Source organism: Heliangelus exortis, chromosome 18, assembly GCF_036169615.1.
Source record: "Heliangelus exortis chromosome 18, bHelExo1.hap1, whole genome shotgun sequence".
NCBI classification, from domain to species: Eukaryota; Metazoa; Chordata; class Aves; order Apodiformes; family Trochilidae; genus Heliangelus; species Heliangelus exortis.
This window is the reverse complement of record NC_092439.1, coordinates 7464230-7478683: the sequence shown is the minus strand read 5'-3', so window position 1 is coordinate 7478683 and position 14454 is coordinate 7464230. Positions and strand designations below refer to the sequence as shown.

Sequence of the window (14454 nt, the reverse complement as noted above, 5' to 3'; positions counted from 1 at the left end):
GACAATTCACCAAATCCTGAATGCTCCATATTGAGCTAGGAGAATTTTTCCTCTACCTTCCCCATTCAGGGACAGGCTGGTTTTATCCCGCAGGCATTTAGAGCTCTGATTATGATACTGAAACCTTTAAAAATGTTCAGAAGATTGTGAATGATGTGATTGTACTCTGTACGTGCAGTGTATATACTGTGTATATGCAGCACTGTGTGTATGCAGCAGGGAAGATTTTGAAGTTAGTGCTCTTGAAGAGCTCAACATAAACAGTGAAAAGAAGAATGGTTTTTAAAAAGAGATGAAAGGTTAAGACTGTATGTAGCATGAAAAAAACCTTTACTGTGCTAAGATGAATTTCATTGTATCTCTCCAGGGCCCTACAGTCTCTTTTGACCACTCTTGGACTTCTCATTGTGACTTCATTGGTATACACATGAGAAAGCAAGAGCTGATAATAATCTGAGGTCTGTAAAAGGCTAGGAAGTTTCCTGGTAATGCCTTTAAGCTGAGCCTGTGGGAAGCAGAACTCTTCCCTAAAAGGCATCTCTGCTCAGCAGACCAGGGGAGTAATGAATTAATTATTTTGCATTGCTTGGGCATGTAGCTCTTGCTTTACCTACTAAACTGTAATGTCTTAGTTTACATTTTCCCACTTTCACCCTTCAGATTCTCTCCACCATCCCACAGGGGGCAAGCAGCTGAGCAGCTGTGTGATGCCAAGCTGCCTACTGGGATTAAACCACTACCCCTCAGAACCCAAAAACAGAGGCCATTGCACAAGCTCTTCTGCAAAAATGCTCTCTGACTTTGCTGCAGCTGAGCAGTCAGTGCCCTGGGTCCACATACCTGGGCAACATAATGCACAGACATCCCCAGGTGCGGTGTTTAGGTGTTAAACAAGGGATTTATTTGCACCTTTGTGCAGGGTAGAGCCCCCATGAGGAAGGAACTCTCTTGAAGAGTCACTGTCCAGGTGGCAAGGGTGCCTCTTGCTTGGTTCCAGCACAACTGGAGCTGCAGGCAAGAGTTTCTGAGCCCAGTGTGAGGTCATTGCCATCAGCTGTGAGTCCCTCATGCACAGCTCTCTGCTTGAAGACCTCTTTCAGCGGCCAAAGATCAGCAGTCTCGTGAACCGCTCGTGCAGGACGCGGAAGTTACGCAGCGCCTCAGCGTGTGCATCTGGATCTTGCTCCAGGTGCTGGAAGAGGTTGAGTGGTTCAGCCATTGGGAAGTCCAGGGGCAATTTTATCTCTGCAGGCAAATTCTTGTTGCCTAAGAAGAAGTGGTTGAGGCATTTGTCCTCCAGGCAGGAGTGCAGGAACCGCATAATATCCTGCAGCCGCAACAGGAAATGCTTCCTGCGCCAGCGTGATATGGAGATGATGGTCAGGAGGTGCATCACAACTGTCTTCATGATATAGGAGGAAACCCCTGTGCCCACCAGGCTGCAGCTGCAGATCTGCAGGCATTTGAGGTGGAAACTGTCTCTGTGGGCCTTCTCAGCTATATGGCTGAAGAACTTAATCTCTGCCACAGCATAGGTCTCCAGCCATGTTGTGCTTGGGGTGAAGATGCCCTCTGCACTCTGGTTGCCCACAAAGATGTTTGACTTGCCTTGCTGCACCCCAAACATCAGCTCAACGGTGAGGGGGCTTGCATTGTTTCTTTTCATCTGGAATTTGCAGGAGCGGTCAAAGGGCAGCATCTTTAGACGCCATATGGCCGACTGAGGCAGAATCACCCAGGATGCTCTCACCAATTGATAGAACCAGCGGGCAGTTTTGTTTACATCTAGGTAGGACCCAGTGCAAAATACCTGAGATTCTAGGAGACTGGGCTTCTGATTTCTCCTCAGCTCCTCCTCAGGGTGGTGAAGGAAGCACAGAATCTCTTGTGGTTTGCTCGCACAAGTGCACATCAGCTTCACGTGGATGCGGAAGTTCCTTTCCATCTTCTCTCCCTCTGTGTCCACCAGTTCCAGGTGGAAGGTGTGTCCATTGGGTGGGCTCAGGGGCACGAACAAGCGATAGACAATGTCTTCCTCACGGTGGCTCCAACCTTCAAAGGCACTGCCTACCCCAATGGGCAATTTCAGCACAGGTTGGAAACCTTCTAATGTGATGTTTTGGAAAACAAGCACAAGGGCCTGCACTATGCTCTTTACGGTATCCCCATCTTCGATCAGGTCTTCAGCTGGCCACTGTATATGCTCGTCAAGAAACCTTCCTACCTCATCGCTGTCATATTCTTCCTCCTGCTGCTGCTCCTGCTGCTCCTCCACCTGGTCCCTGTTGTTGCTCAAGTCCTCCTCATGGCTGCTGTGGCCTGGCTCACGGTTGCTTTTCATGAACCACCATAATAACATGTAAAACAGGACCTGGAATCCAGCAATGGCCTGGACCTTCCACTGCTGCAAGGCAGGAAAGAGCAGGGCCCCCCAGGCAAAGCCGCTATGCTCTGGGTTATTCTGCTCCTGGGTTTTCTGGTCCAGATCCCGAAGCAGCCTAGTCACTTCCCGGTTCAGCATCTCCTCTCGCTCCTGCATGTGCAGGCACATCTCCTCATCCAGCTCATCACTCACCACTGGTGAGCGCTGGAGGACTAGTAGAGTCAGGACAAGGAATTTTAGGGCAGCCATGGCCTGCAGGAGGAGGGAGAGAAGGAGTTCAGTGGGGCTGAGAGGGAGGGAGCTGGTGGCAAGTTGAGCGGGAGCTATGGGCGGGTAGGAGAGGGGCCCAGGCAGCTGGGAGGCAGCCAGACCTGAGCCCAGCCCAGCCAATGCAGTGGCAGCACCGTGCCCTGCCCAAGGGGCTCCTGCCAGCGCTGGGCCTTGGGTGCAGGCTCACCCAGCTCAGCCCAGCATGGCCCAGCATAGCCCAGCACAGCCTGCACACTCAATGCTGAACCATTGTACTGTCTGTACTGGGACAGAGCTGTCTGCTGGAGCCTTCTGTAGCTGCTCCCATTGTGACATCTCCTGTGGTGTCACAGGCACCAGAGCACAGCATAGGCACCCACTGCCAGCCAGTGACTCAGTTCCCCTGGGTGATGAAATCACTGACACCCAAAAACTGCAGACCCACCTGGCAGGAGAGGGCTCCCAGTGGAAGATAAAAAGGGAATAATATAGAGAGACTTTAAGGTTGGACATTAGATCTAGAATAGGTTAACTAGAATAGGGAAGGGATAACAACCTGAGGGATAATAATGAAAGCTATTTTTCTACAAGGAACTTATTTTCCAGTTGAAGAACATTCAGGGTATGTTGATTCTAGTAAATTAAATAGTGCTGGAAACAGTGGCATGTATTGGAACTTAAGTGTCTGTACTGTCACACTGTTAAGAAAGTCTCCTGCTTAATTTTGTCCCGAGTTCACTGTCATTTTCTCCTACTATAGCTAGGTGTGATTCAGGAGTCAGTGCTGGTCAGGAAGCCTTCCCAATATGCAGCGTGAATGCAGCCTGTTTCGGCAGGGAAGGGAGTTTAATAGTGTGGAGATGAGACACTGCATGCCAGCTGGTTAGTGAACAGGCTTGTGCATATTAATTTCTCCCAGAAATCATATAATCTCTTCAACAAACACTGTGTAAGACTGATAGTTGAGAGGGCAGATCATGCATATTAATTAACTAGCATAGCTCAGGCCTACTTTAGAAAAAATATGTTTTGTGGGTTTTTTTTGCTAAAATTAATTTCAATGGAATTCAATTTGAATTTTCATCTCAAAATGAAAATTCAAGGCCCTTGGCTTAAAAATGCCAAAAAGAAATGTTTCAGCATTAATACACAACAGCTATTCTTAGCTGCAATGACTGAAGAATTAATTTGTGTTCCAAGAACAACCTTTTTTTTTTTCCTTTGAAACTGTTGGAAAAAGTTTTTGCAGCTTACTACTTAATGTTGAGTACCCTCAGCTCCCATAGTAGTCAGATGGGATTTGTGTGCTCAGCTCCTAAATGGAGGGCAGTGTTTTGAGATCTGCAGGAATAATATATGTATAAAGAGTTGATCTAGACAAGTACATACATGCAACCAGGAAGTACAATCTCTGCCAGTACTGTAGTGCTCTCTGTTTATTTGAATGGCAGCTAGTTTGGCAGGTAGATGTCTATGATCTTTTTAAAATATTCTGAGTGTTTAAGAATATTACTCTAAATAACATTTTTCCTTTTATTTTTCTTTTTGCAGCCTTGATCTTATGATTTTGTGTAATAACAGATGTAGAAAATATTGAAGATTTTAAAATAGAACAGGTCAGATGTTAGTTGCAATTTAAATAATTTATTCATGTTTTGAATGAGAATTTTTGAAACATGATTTACCCATTTTTCCTATTTTTAATTGAAATGTCCATGAAAAAATACATTATCTTGAGAAGGGAAAACAGTTTTATTTAATGGATTTACATAGTAAGTTTTATAATATTTAGTTTTAAACTTTTTTACTTGTACACACTGATCATAACTTCTTTATTTTGTCAGTATTACAGAGGCAAACCTGTTAAAACAGAATTGCTTAATTTCTTCTGTGCCAAGACATATGTGTTCCTCAGATAGCCACATACTCTTTAACTCTCTTTTTTAATTAACAAAAATTGCATATTTTCTAGAACTCATGGTGAAGATGTGGAATTACAGATGCTAATTACAATCTCTGCAATTTACAGTATTTACATGCATATAGGTTCAATATATGAGTGCCTGTATCTAGACATATGGGAGGAAAAATAATCCTTCCTTTTCCTAATTTGTTGTGTAGAGTAATGAAAAAAAGAATTAAAATTTTCTATGATTTCTGTTACCTTGATCATTAGTAAGATGACAAATTCAGGAAGTTGTTAGTGGTTTGATGAAATAATAGACACATTGCAGGGAAGAAGTAGAAGCTGAACTACTGAAAATTATGAAGAAAATGACAGAAATAGATGTTGCATCTGGTTAACCCAATGTCTGACAGGGGGAATGACATTAAAATTGTTCAAATTCTGTCAATACTGCTTATGTCAGGCACAAGGATACAGTAACTGGAATTGATACTTGTTGATAATGATGATGATGATAACTCATGACTGGATACACAGCATCAGCATGTACACAAGTACATGTAGACAACCAGGTTCTAAAATGTGACCCTGTTTTTGTGAAGTCAGAATTAAAAGTCTGTCTCTGCCTAAAAAATGCTTCTATCTGTCAGGCAAGAGTTCACAGAAAAGGAAAGATGGATAAGGTAAAGTGAAACTTTGGTAATTTAAATTTTTATAACAAACAACAATGAATCCCTTTGCTCTTAGAATTTTAGGATTTTTAGTGAGCCAGATCCTAAAGTGTGGCAGAACCTCCACCTCCAGGGAGTGGAGCAGAGTACTAAATATAGCTCAGGCTGGAAAGTGTTTGGATGGCACTAGGGTAGGCAATGTTTTGTGAGGTTTACATATATAAATAAAAGATGAATGCAATTAGTGCTCACCATAGGATATTTCCTTCTCTGTGACCCAAATTTGTTTTTTCTATGGTTTTCAGCAGGAGATGTGTCATCAGATGCCTTTTGAATATCAAACAGCTTGAATGAGCTGCCATAATCAGCTCCATAACCTTTTATAACCATCTTTGTGAATGAAAATTTTCCCTTTGAAATCCATATTGGTGATTCTCTTTCAGGTTATTACTTCAAATAGGCCCTATAACTTCCTTCTAATTAGTGATTCCACCTTTTTGGTAAGATGCAGATTAACAGTGCTGTTCTGGTTCCTCTGGGTCAGGACTGCATGCACTTTATAGACACTGAGGCCTCATTTCTGTACTGATGAACTCTTCACATTTATTTGTGCTGGTGACTTTTTCATTATAACTGCTGCACCCTGGTCTGAATCTTGACCATCAGAATAAATGAGAGCCTGAGGCTTCCATGAAGATCTTGGGAATCAGATCTTCTCAATAACTCCAGTGGTCACACTTAATTTTCTTCACAATTCTAGAATAAGATCAGAAGTATTTTGAACATTATTAAACTACTTATGTAAATTAGTATTTTCTGCTACTGTTTGTCATAAAGTCTCAGGCATTAATATTTGCTTGGAAATGAAGTCCTTACTCATGCCCAGCAAATTCTCTAGCAGTAGTTCCCCTGATCCCCCTTGTAAATCACTCCAATCCTGTTCCAACCCATACACATCCCTTCCACGTAGTAATGAAGTGAATCTTGTCATTGAATTCTATTAAGTTGCACTTTCAAAAATCTATGTTAAAAATCACTTTTTCCTGATGTCTTTGTGGTGATTATTTAAGTGACCTTTAAGACCTTCCAGTCCTTGACAGAAGGCTGCATTTTATTTTTATTGAGAGCCAAAAGGGAAAAGTAAAAATTAGTATTTTGTGGAAAACCAATGAGGCAGGTGTCTATGTGAGTCTCTGACTCTCTACATCCTTTGAGACAACCTGCAAGAAGAAAATATTTCCCATTTAAAAATTCATCAGAGAGTAATAAAACATTATAGAATCAGATAATTTTTAGAAACTATTGATCATTCACTTTTATACTGGCTGAATTTTGTTCACTGGAGGTCTGTTAGAAATGTGTAGTTCACAGTAATTTACTTCTTAGTTGTCAGAACTATTTTCCTATTTTTTATATTACATATCAATGATGATGAGTAATTAACTTCTAAATAGTGTTCTCAGCAACAGGAAAAGTGAGATATCACAGAATAATCTGGAATTCTGGGTAATGATCTCAGCATTTACAGAACTATTCATTTTATCTTTTCCTGCTCAGTAGCGTTGTTGTTTCTGGTCTAGTGAGATAAGAGGAAATCTTACGAAATGCAGATTACAAGCAAACACTGAGAAATTAGCTTCTTTGTATGGGCTCTTTGCCTCAAAACCACTTTTTCAGCTAACTTACCCACCATTCACAGGAATCTCTCACTGCAGGGTTTCATGACACCCCATGTGACATTTTATTTGTTTTTACATTATTTCACAAGAAAATGGTGTATGTTGGCAAATTTTATGTCAATCACTGTAAACTTCATGGTGACTGGTCAGGAGCTGATGCAAAACATGACCAGTGAAGAGGCTGGCACTGCTGACAAACTGTTAGGGCCATAAGGGGTCTTCTGGGGAAATGAATGCAGGATCAGGTGTGCTGTTGCAAACACTTAAACACTGATAAGGGTGGTTTTGTGGATGACTGAAAGAAAGTGAACAGTGGTTATGTCTGCATCCGTTTGCCTGTTTGTTGCAGAAAATTCCATAATTAAATTATGGTACTGTTCAGGCAAACTGGCTTTCTTAGATGCCCTTGAAGAGATTGGTAGCAGATTGCTATTAGAAGAGCTGCTGCTAAAACCAATTAGATTAACATGGAAACCTGATAGTAAGGGGATGTAAGCTTTTTCTCCCACAGGCTGTGGAGAAAAGGCTTAGGGGCAGCTATGCTTCTGCAGGTGTCCATCTGGGCAAAGCCAAGGGAAATTGAATTTGGAATTGCATGCAGGAAACAAGGTGAGGTTCAATGTGGTTTCTGAGTATTTTGCAGAAAAGCTAACAGCCAGTGGCTTTTAGATGACCTCTTGAGATCAGATGGAAGGTGACAGCCTTGATTAGGGAGGGCATGACAGGAGGCCTCTTGGGAGTTTGAACCTACGCATCTTTTTTGTGCAACACCTGCCAGAGAGGCTGGAGGCAGCTGTAGCTGTGACTGCAGACTGCTCCCAGACCCAGTATGTACTCACTGGAGTTGCAGTAGTAGCTGAAGTGAGCCTGAGTTATGTGACATGTGACAGTTTGCAGATTTGGGTAAAGTAATGTTGTCTTATGGCCTAAATAATAAAGCAGGTTCCAACAGTGTTTATAGTTCAGTTATGAAGCTGACATAGCCCTTTCCCCAGCCTTACCTGGAGTGCCTTTTGTACTCAGCAGGAATTGGTACTGGATGAGATGTCAGACATACATGACAAGATGGTTTTTGTTACAAATTTAAAGAATGTTTTCCTAAGTCACTGGAATTTTGATGGCCTCTAAGTAATTTTGAGGCTATAAAGATGCTGCGATCTGCAACTTCACAACTACATTAAACCTGTTGAAATCAACAGCAAAGTTTTTTAGTTTGGTGTTTTTTGCATCCATGTAAATGTGTCAGAACTGGAAGTTTTACTAGAATTCCAGAAACTCTGCAAGCAATATTCCTCTGAATGTTTAATTTGTGTTTGTTGCTGTCTTGTCTTTGTCTACAAATAATCTGCTGCAGATTCCTTTAAAAATAAATTCCTTTTATGTCAGAAGGATCTCGGGAAAAAAAAGGTCTCATAGCATGGTTGAGAGTTAGTTCTACACAAAACTCTTTCAGAAGCTTTGCATTCTGGAAATAACTTTCAAGAAGACAGGTACTTAGAATTTTACATGTTTGTAGACCTTGGAGGTCCTTTCCCTTTGTTAAAGATTCCTTAGAATAGTTCAATCAGAAAGGGTTGTGATGTACCCAGAAAATACAGCAATAAGAATTATGTCAGTACCAGTCTGGTATGTTTTGAAATGCAGCTGTATGTAAAAGGGGAATGATTAAGATACGCACAAAAAAAGTTTCATCTTAATGCAATGCATGCTGAAGTGTCTTAAGTTTTGGTTGAATTAAAACTGCTTGCTGCTCTGAAGTCTTCTCTAGTAGTTTGTGTTTTATTTACTTAAAGGCTCATAAGATTTTTCTGTCCTCTGAGCGCTGAGGGCTTCAGGTTTGTTCATATGTACCTCTGATTTTTGATGTTGAACTTGCAAAGCAAAATTTACTTCTAAAAATATGGTTATGAGGAAGCATGCAGTTGAAAATAATGAGAAATAGATTAAGTGGGAAGCTCAATTTATAGAGAATGTGTACCTGACTAAATATGTAGTGTAAATAATTAATCCTATATGTGTTGCATAAATACTAATGTGTGCCAGCCTAAGCTAGCCTGAGAGTTCTGTGTTTTACTGAATGTGTATCCCATAGAAGCAGGAGAAACCATAAAAGGTTTCCCATTTCATTAAACCTTTAGATAATTTTGTAGATTTCAGGCCTTCTGGGGTAAGAGATTGGCTTTACCTGACTTCCTCAGATGAGACGTACTTTTCTTTGGCTACAGTTTTCAAAATGTTTTACCTTATACGAGATATTCATGTTTGGATGAGCAGGCAGCTGGCAACTTGTGTATGCTTTGAGCGAATGAACTACAAGGCATCATGTCATCAGCTCTGCTGTATACTGATATAGGTCAACTGTAATAATTGTAACATTCTGAGGAAAGAAAAGTTATTTGCTTTGTTTTGTTTTGTCTCCACCCATCCAAGATGCAATAGATAGTATGTCCTGCATGTGGGCAGTTGATGAAATAATTAATGTAATACATGTGCAACAAAATCTGTCAAGTACTGTAAGAACTAGATTCTAGCATCCTGATTTTACTATTTTACTTACTTGTACATATAATCAATAGAATTTATAAATTTTTCATTATCCTTTATTAGCAGGATCTGCTACGTTAAGAATAGGTGAACAAGATAAGTAACTCAGCATTAATTTAGGTAATTTCTCTGATTATTTAATGAAAAATGTAGTAATCAGAGCTACATTTTTTTCCAGGGGAAATAAAAATATAGTATCAAATTCTGCTTTTGTAGCAGATGAATGTAGAGGCAGCTTTACTACATAACGTTAATATTCTTGAGCTAAATTCTTTTGTTACCAATTTCCTTCAGTTTTTCACTCACTCAAAGCCATGATTCAGCAGCGTGCATGTTTGAGGATATCCACAGTGCTAATGGTGTTCAGCACTGAATAAAACAAAGATCCTTGTGATGCCTTTCTTATCTGTGGTTGCAACTGTCTCGTTCATTCTAAAGAAATGGTTCTGTAATTAAGAAATAACTAAGTTCTGCTGGTGCACTTTCTTTGGGTCCCCTACTCTTCAAAGTTTTGAAAGTGTTCAGTAGAATTTTAAAGTGATCATGAGTCTCTCCATGTTTTAAAAGCAATGATAATAGAGGAATAATTGAAAATACATCTTTATATATAAGTAACACTATAGTGGTTGTCACAAAAATTCTTTAAAATTCCTATCAGTGACGTACACTTTGCTTTATTGCTCTGCTCCTTCATGTATCAGTTCCCTAAGCTTTCAAGATTCAGAGGGTAGAGTTACGCACTCACAGTGCTCAAGGGGCCCCTGCTAGTCTTTGATTATGATTTTTTCTGGGTCAAATTAATAATTCATACAATATTTTTCTGTGAAAAGGGATACGTTAGCTGTCATCTTCTGTCATCTTTTAAAGTTTCTTTCAGCCCTCTAACGAGACTGCAGCCAGATAAGTTCATTTGAGGATACATTTAGGATAGGATAATTATTAGGTTATATGAGCAGGCACCAAGTAAAAGGCATTCTTATCTTGGATGTGATTTCTGGATCTCTAGCTATTAAACTGTGGAGCAACTTCTCATGGAAAATATTGGAAGATCTGTTACATGGGGCATTTAAAATGCAATTGATAACACCTAATGGGGAAAAAAAAATCAATCACTGTGGGGAATATTTTTGCTCTGTTCAGGACCTGTAGATACAATTAAATTTTGCAACATTTTTGAGGAAGTAATATATTTCTCATGGATACTTTGGCTTGTTTCCTTAGGCCATTGCATTACCCTTAACCCCTTACTCATGTTCTTTGGGTTACAGAAGTGATTTCATCAACATGTTACATGCTTTAGTTTTTTAAAAAAATCTTATAAAAAAAATGGATTATTTTAACTCAATTTTAAACTTAGTAACGAAAACCATTTTCAGAGGAGAGATAGTATTCATGACACAGATAGAGTTGTTTGCTATCCCTGTGCCTGTTGCCAACTTGCAAAAGAACAAGAAGTGAAGTGTAGCTCGACAGATTCATTAGACTCCTCATTCTTTGAAATGAAGTTTGAAGAGAACTCAGGAAAGGGATGAGGAGAATCCTTTCTGTGTAGACACCCATGGCTGGGTGTCATATATTCCTTCCTACAAAGCTAGGGAACAGATGAAAATGTTGTCCAGCTTAAGACATGGCAATGCTGGCTGAAATCCTTGTCATATATTGGACTCTCTGTATGACTGTGGGAAAGTTGTCAGGCTTCCCTGCCCACTCATAAAATGCCCTAATGCAATGAGAACCCTGTTAATCTGACATATTCTTACTAGATAAATGAGGATTTATATGATACTGTTCTCTTGGAACCATGCTGTAAGATGATGCTGGCAGGGAAGAAGGCTGCTTCTGCTTCACAAACAAAGAATACAGTCATTTAGCTTTAGGTTAAATCTCAGTATCCAACTCTAAAACAATCTGGAACACATTACATTAAATTGAATCAAGTAACTTAAATAATAGCTTAATATTATAAATAACATTGACTTAATAACTTGATACTGGAGTTCCAAGATATGATCTTTATGATCTCTTGTTTGAAGCATAAGGGAATGCATCTAAGAGTAATAAAGTTAATATTTTCTGCACAGTAATTAATGATAACTGTGTTTTATCTTTCTCATTCCATCAGTCTGAAAAAGATTAATTTCTAAAATATCAGCAGGGATTACAGCATAAAATAAGCTGGTATAGGAGAGGCAAAATATTCCTGGTAAGGATGTGATTAAATTGCAGATGAGAGACTAAAACATTTTATTATATCAGTGTAAAAAAGTAGGTGGGACTAAATAACTGTGAGGCTCACATTTCAATGCCATTGCACAGTCACATTGAGAGAATAGCATTATAACTTGCAAGGAATGTATTAAGGACAAAGAAATTTGTTCAGAGTTTTAAAGGTCTAATCACATATGTAAGTACTTAATCCATGGCAAAGCTTGTGTCAGATAAAATTGCATCTGGAAGAAGAGGTAGTAGGCTTTGAGATTTTCTGTGTTATAATTTCTAAATAGAAGCCAGGATTTTATTTTTTTTTAAATATTAGAATTATCATGTCTTAACCAGGTTAGCATGAGATGGAACTTAAGGTATCATTTACCATGATTTCCTTGATTACTCTTTCCTAATGAGAGCTTACTTGGAATAACAGCCAAGAAAAAAAAATACTGTTTTCTTCACTGAAATTTTAAACAAAACAGTAGATGTCTTAATTCAAATCCATTTATGGTAGTCCTTTTTGATGTCTTACTTTTCACTGCCAAGGACATTTGTGGGACAATATGATCTTGATATGACTTCGAAGTGGATATGAACATCTGCTGTTTGATGCTGGACATTTAGTTGCAAAATCAAAAAGGTTTGAAGGGAAAAAAGGAGAAGATTTCTGTGCTAACTAGTTGTATTTTATAAGCCAGTGTCAAAAAAGTCAAAGCTGAAGGTTTCCCTTTTATAAATTTAATTTAAAATGTCTGAATGAAATAATATTCCTCCATAATCATTACTTTTGAACACACAGTAATATGTATTGGCTGAAAAAATGCAGAGAGCACAAATAATTATTTCAGCAGATCACTGCATTGCTGAAACTCCAAAAGGCTCAAATTAAAGTGTTTGAAAGCCATCCTGTAGGCTAATTGTGTTTCCTCAAGCCCCAAGGCAACTCATGATGTCTCCATGGCAACTGCTCTTTACTTTTTTTATTTAGAAAACTGTTTATGCTTCATAGTTCATATATTATGGGGTATAATGAGAATCTAATACTGGAGAAGTTTAATACTCAGCAGCTTTTCCTTTTGCTGTATTTGTCTCAGTGCAGATGTTACAACTGTGAATTCTAATCTTAAATAGATTTTTGTCTCAATTGATCATTACATTTTATGTTTGCACTGCAAAGTATGTATTCAATAACAAGGGCAGTGATGTGATATTCTCTTGCATTATTGAAGTCACTTGGGTGCAATATTCTTGTAGTTAGCAGAGGTAATCACAGCTGGAATTGTGATTGACATCAATACCAAATCTGACCTGAGTATGATGAGCCAGATTATTTTTTGGTGTTTCAGTCCACATCATATGATTGGTACCTGGCTACTTCATTGACTGTCAACTGGAGCATGATTAGAACTTATGTCCTGAAACTGACAAGGGAACCCAAATTACCGAGAGTAAATAGGAACCAAAAAAATCTCTCTCTGATGTTCAGGCTGGCATGTTCAGGAGATGAGCACCTAGATTACACCTGCCTTCCAAACTGACTTGCTAAATGACTGCAGATAACGCATTTCACATCTGTGACTGTTCCAGCATCTACAGGTGGTATTAGTGGTTTGTTTCTGCAAAACACTGCAACACTTCTTGAAACAACTCTCTTGAAAAGAGAGGCATTATAGCTCAAAGCTTTTCACTCCTTATGAATACAAACCAACTTGTTTTCTGGGAATGTTTTCTTGTTTGTCGGTTCTTGCCCTTCAGTGTGTATTCTGCCAATGACACCCAGACTGGGGACATTTCAGCTACCTGCATGGTTTCTGTAGTTGCAGTCATTCTAGACAGCTACTCAGCTGGCTTACTTCTCAGTTTTGTCAACACAGTATTTTTGCTAGGGCTACCTGATTTTCATGTTTGATGAAGATGTGCTTGAAGAGTTTTTGGCCAGTTATTACTACCTGTATTTTTACCTCACAGCTAAAATTTTTACCAAAACAATACATACCATCTAAGCTTAATGTGGCTGGGAGGTCTACATCTTCTATTGTGTGGTCTTCTGGAAGGGACTGTGGTATGAACTGAATAAAGAGCAATAACTGGGAGTGGGTCTTTTGTTGGCTCTGGAGCTCACATCAGGACTCAGTTCAGTGATCGGTCTGGGAAGGCAGTGGTAGTGAGAAATGTGAGCAGTTCTGGGCAAACATCTGTCAAGGATGTTGTAGATATGGTTGATTCTCTTGTATAAATGAGGATTAGCAAGAAATCCCTTTGACTTGTTTTTGTCTTTCACACTGGTTGCTACAATTTTATAGTACTTTTGAGTAAAGTGTATATATATTTTTTTCGCTTTCTTTCTTTTTGATTTTTAAAATTGTAGCTTTAGAACGTACTAAGAGATTTGGTTATTTTCCTTTAAAGAATTAAAAGCTTGTGTTCAAAGTTTGTGTGAGTAAAACTCCCCTTAATGACAGTCTTAAGCGAAAGCATTAGTTTAGATACTTTATCAAATCGCTGTCCTCTCAGTGCCTCATTCTGCCTTCTTCACCCTCTCCCAGAGAAATGTGAGGCCAACATGGTGATGAGTAATGAGTAATTCAAGAATGCATAATCCTCTCTGAATAGCAATTTTAACTCCTGTGGTGAAAGTCCAGTCTTAGAAAGACAAACATTGACTTTAGAAAGCATTTTGACTATGGCACTTCTGTTGTGTTGAGCCCTCTAGCCTTAATTTGAAATTAATAGAAGCTGAACAGTCAGTGAAAATCTCTTTCTTAAGTAATATTTCTATCAGGTAGGATGTTTAAAATTAAGGATTTATATACC

General features: G+C 39.1%; 1 protein-coding gene across 1 annotated transcript; it reads right to left on the bottom strand.

The window, feature by feature from the left end:
* Positions 1-878: 878 nt before the first annotated feature.
* Positions 879-2823, bottom strand: LOC139804597 (inositol 1,4,5-trisphosphate receptor-interacting protein-like 1). The gene has a single exon (XM_071761988.1). It carries the CDS (start codon positions 2630-2632, stop codon positions 1097-1099), a length of 1536 nt encoding a protein of 511 aa, XP_071618089.1. The 5' UTR covers positions 2633-2823; the 3' UTR covers positions 879-1096.
* Positions 2824-14454: the final 11631 nt, after the last annotated feature.

Excerpts from the sequence above, each read along its gene's own strand:
- LOC139804597 (XM_071761988.1), bottom strand. The coding sequence starts at position 2,632 with ATGGCTGCCCTAAAATTCCTTGTCCTGACTCTACTAGTCCTCCAGCGC.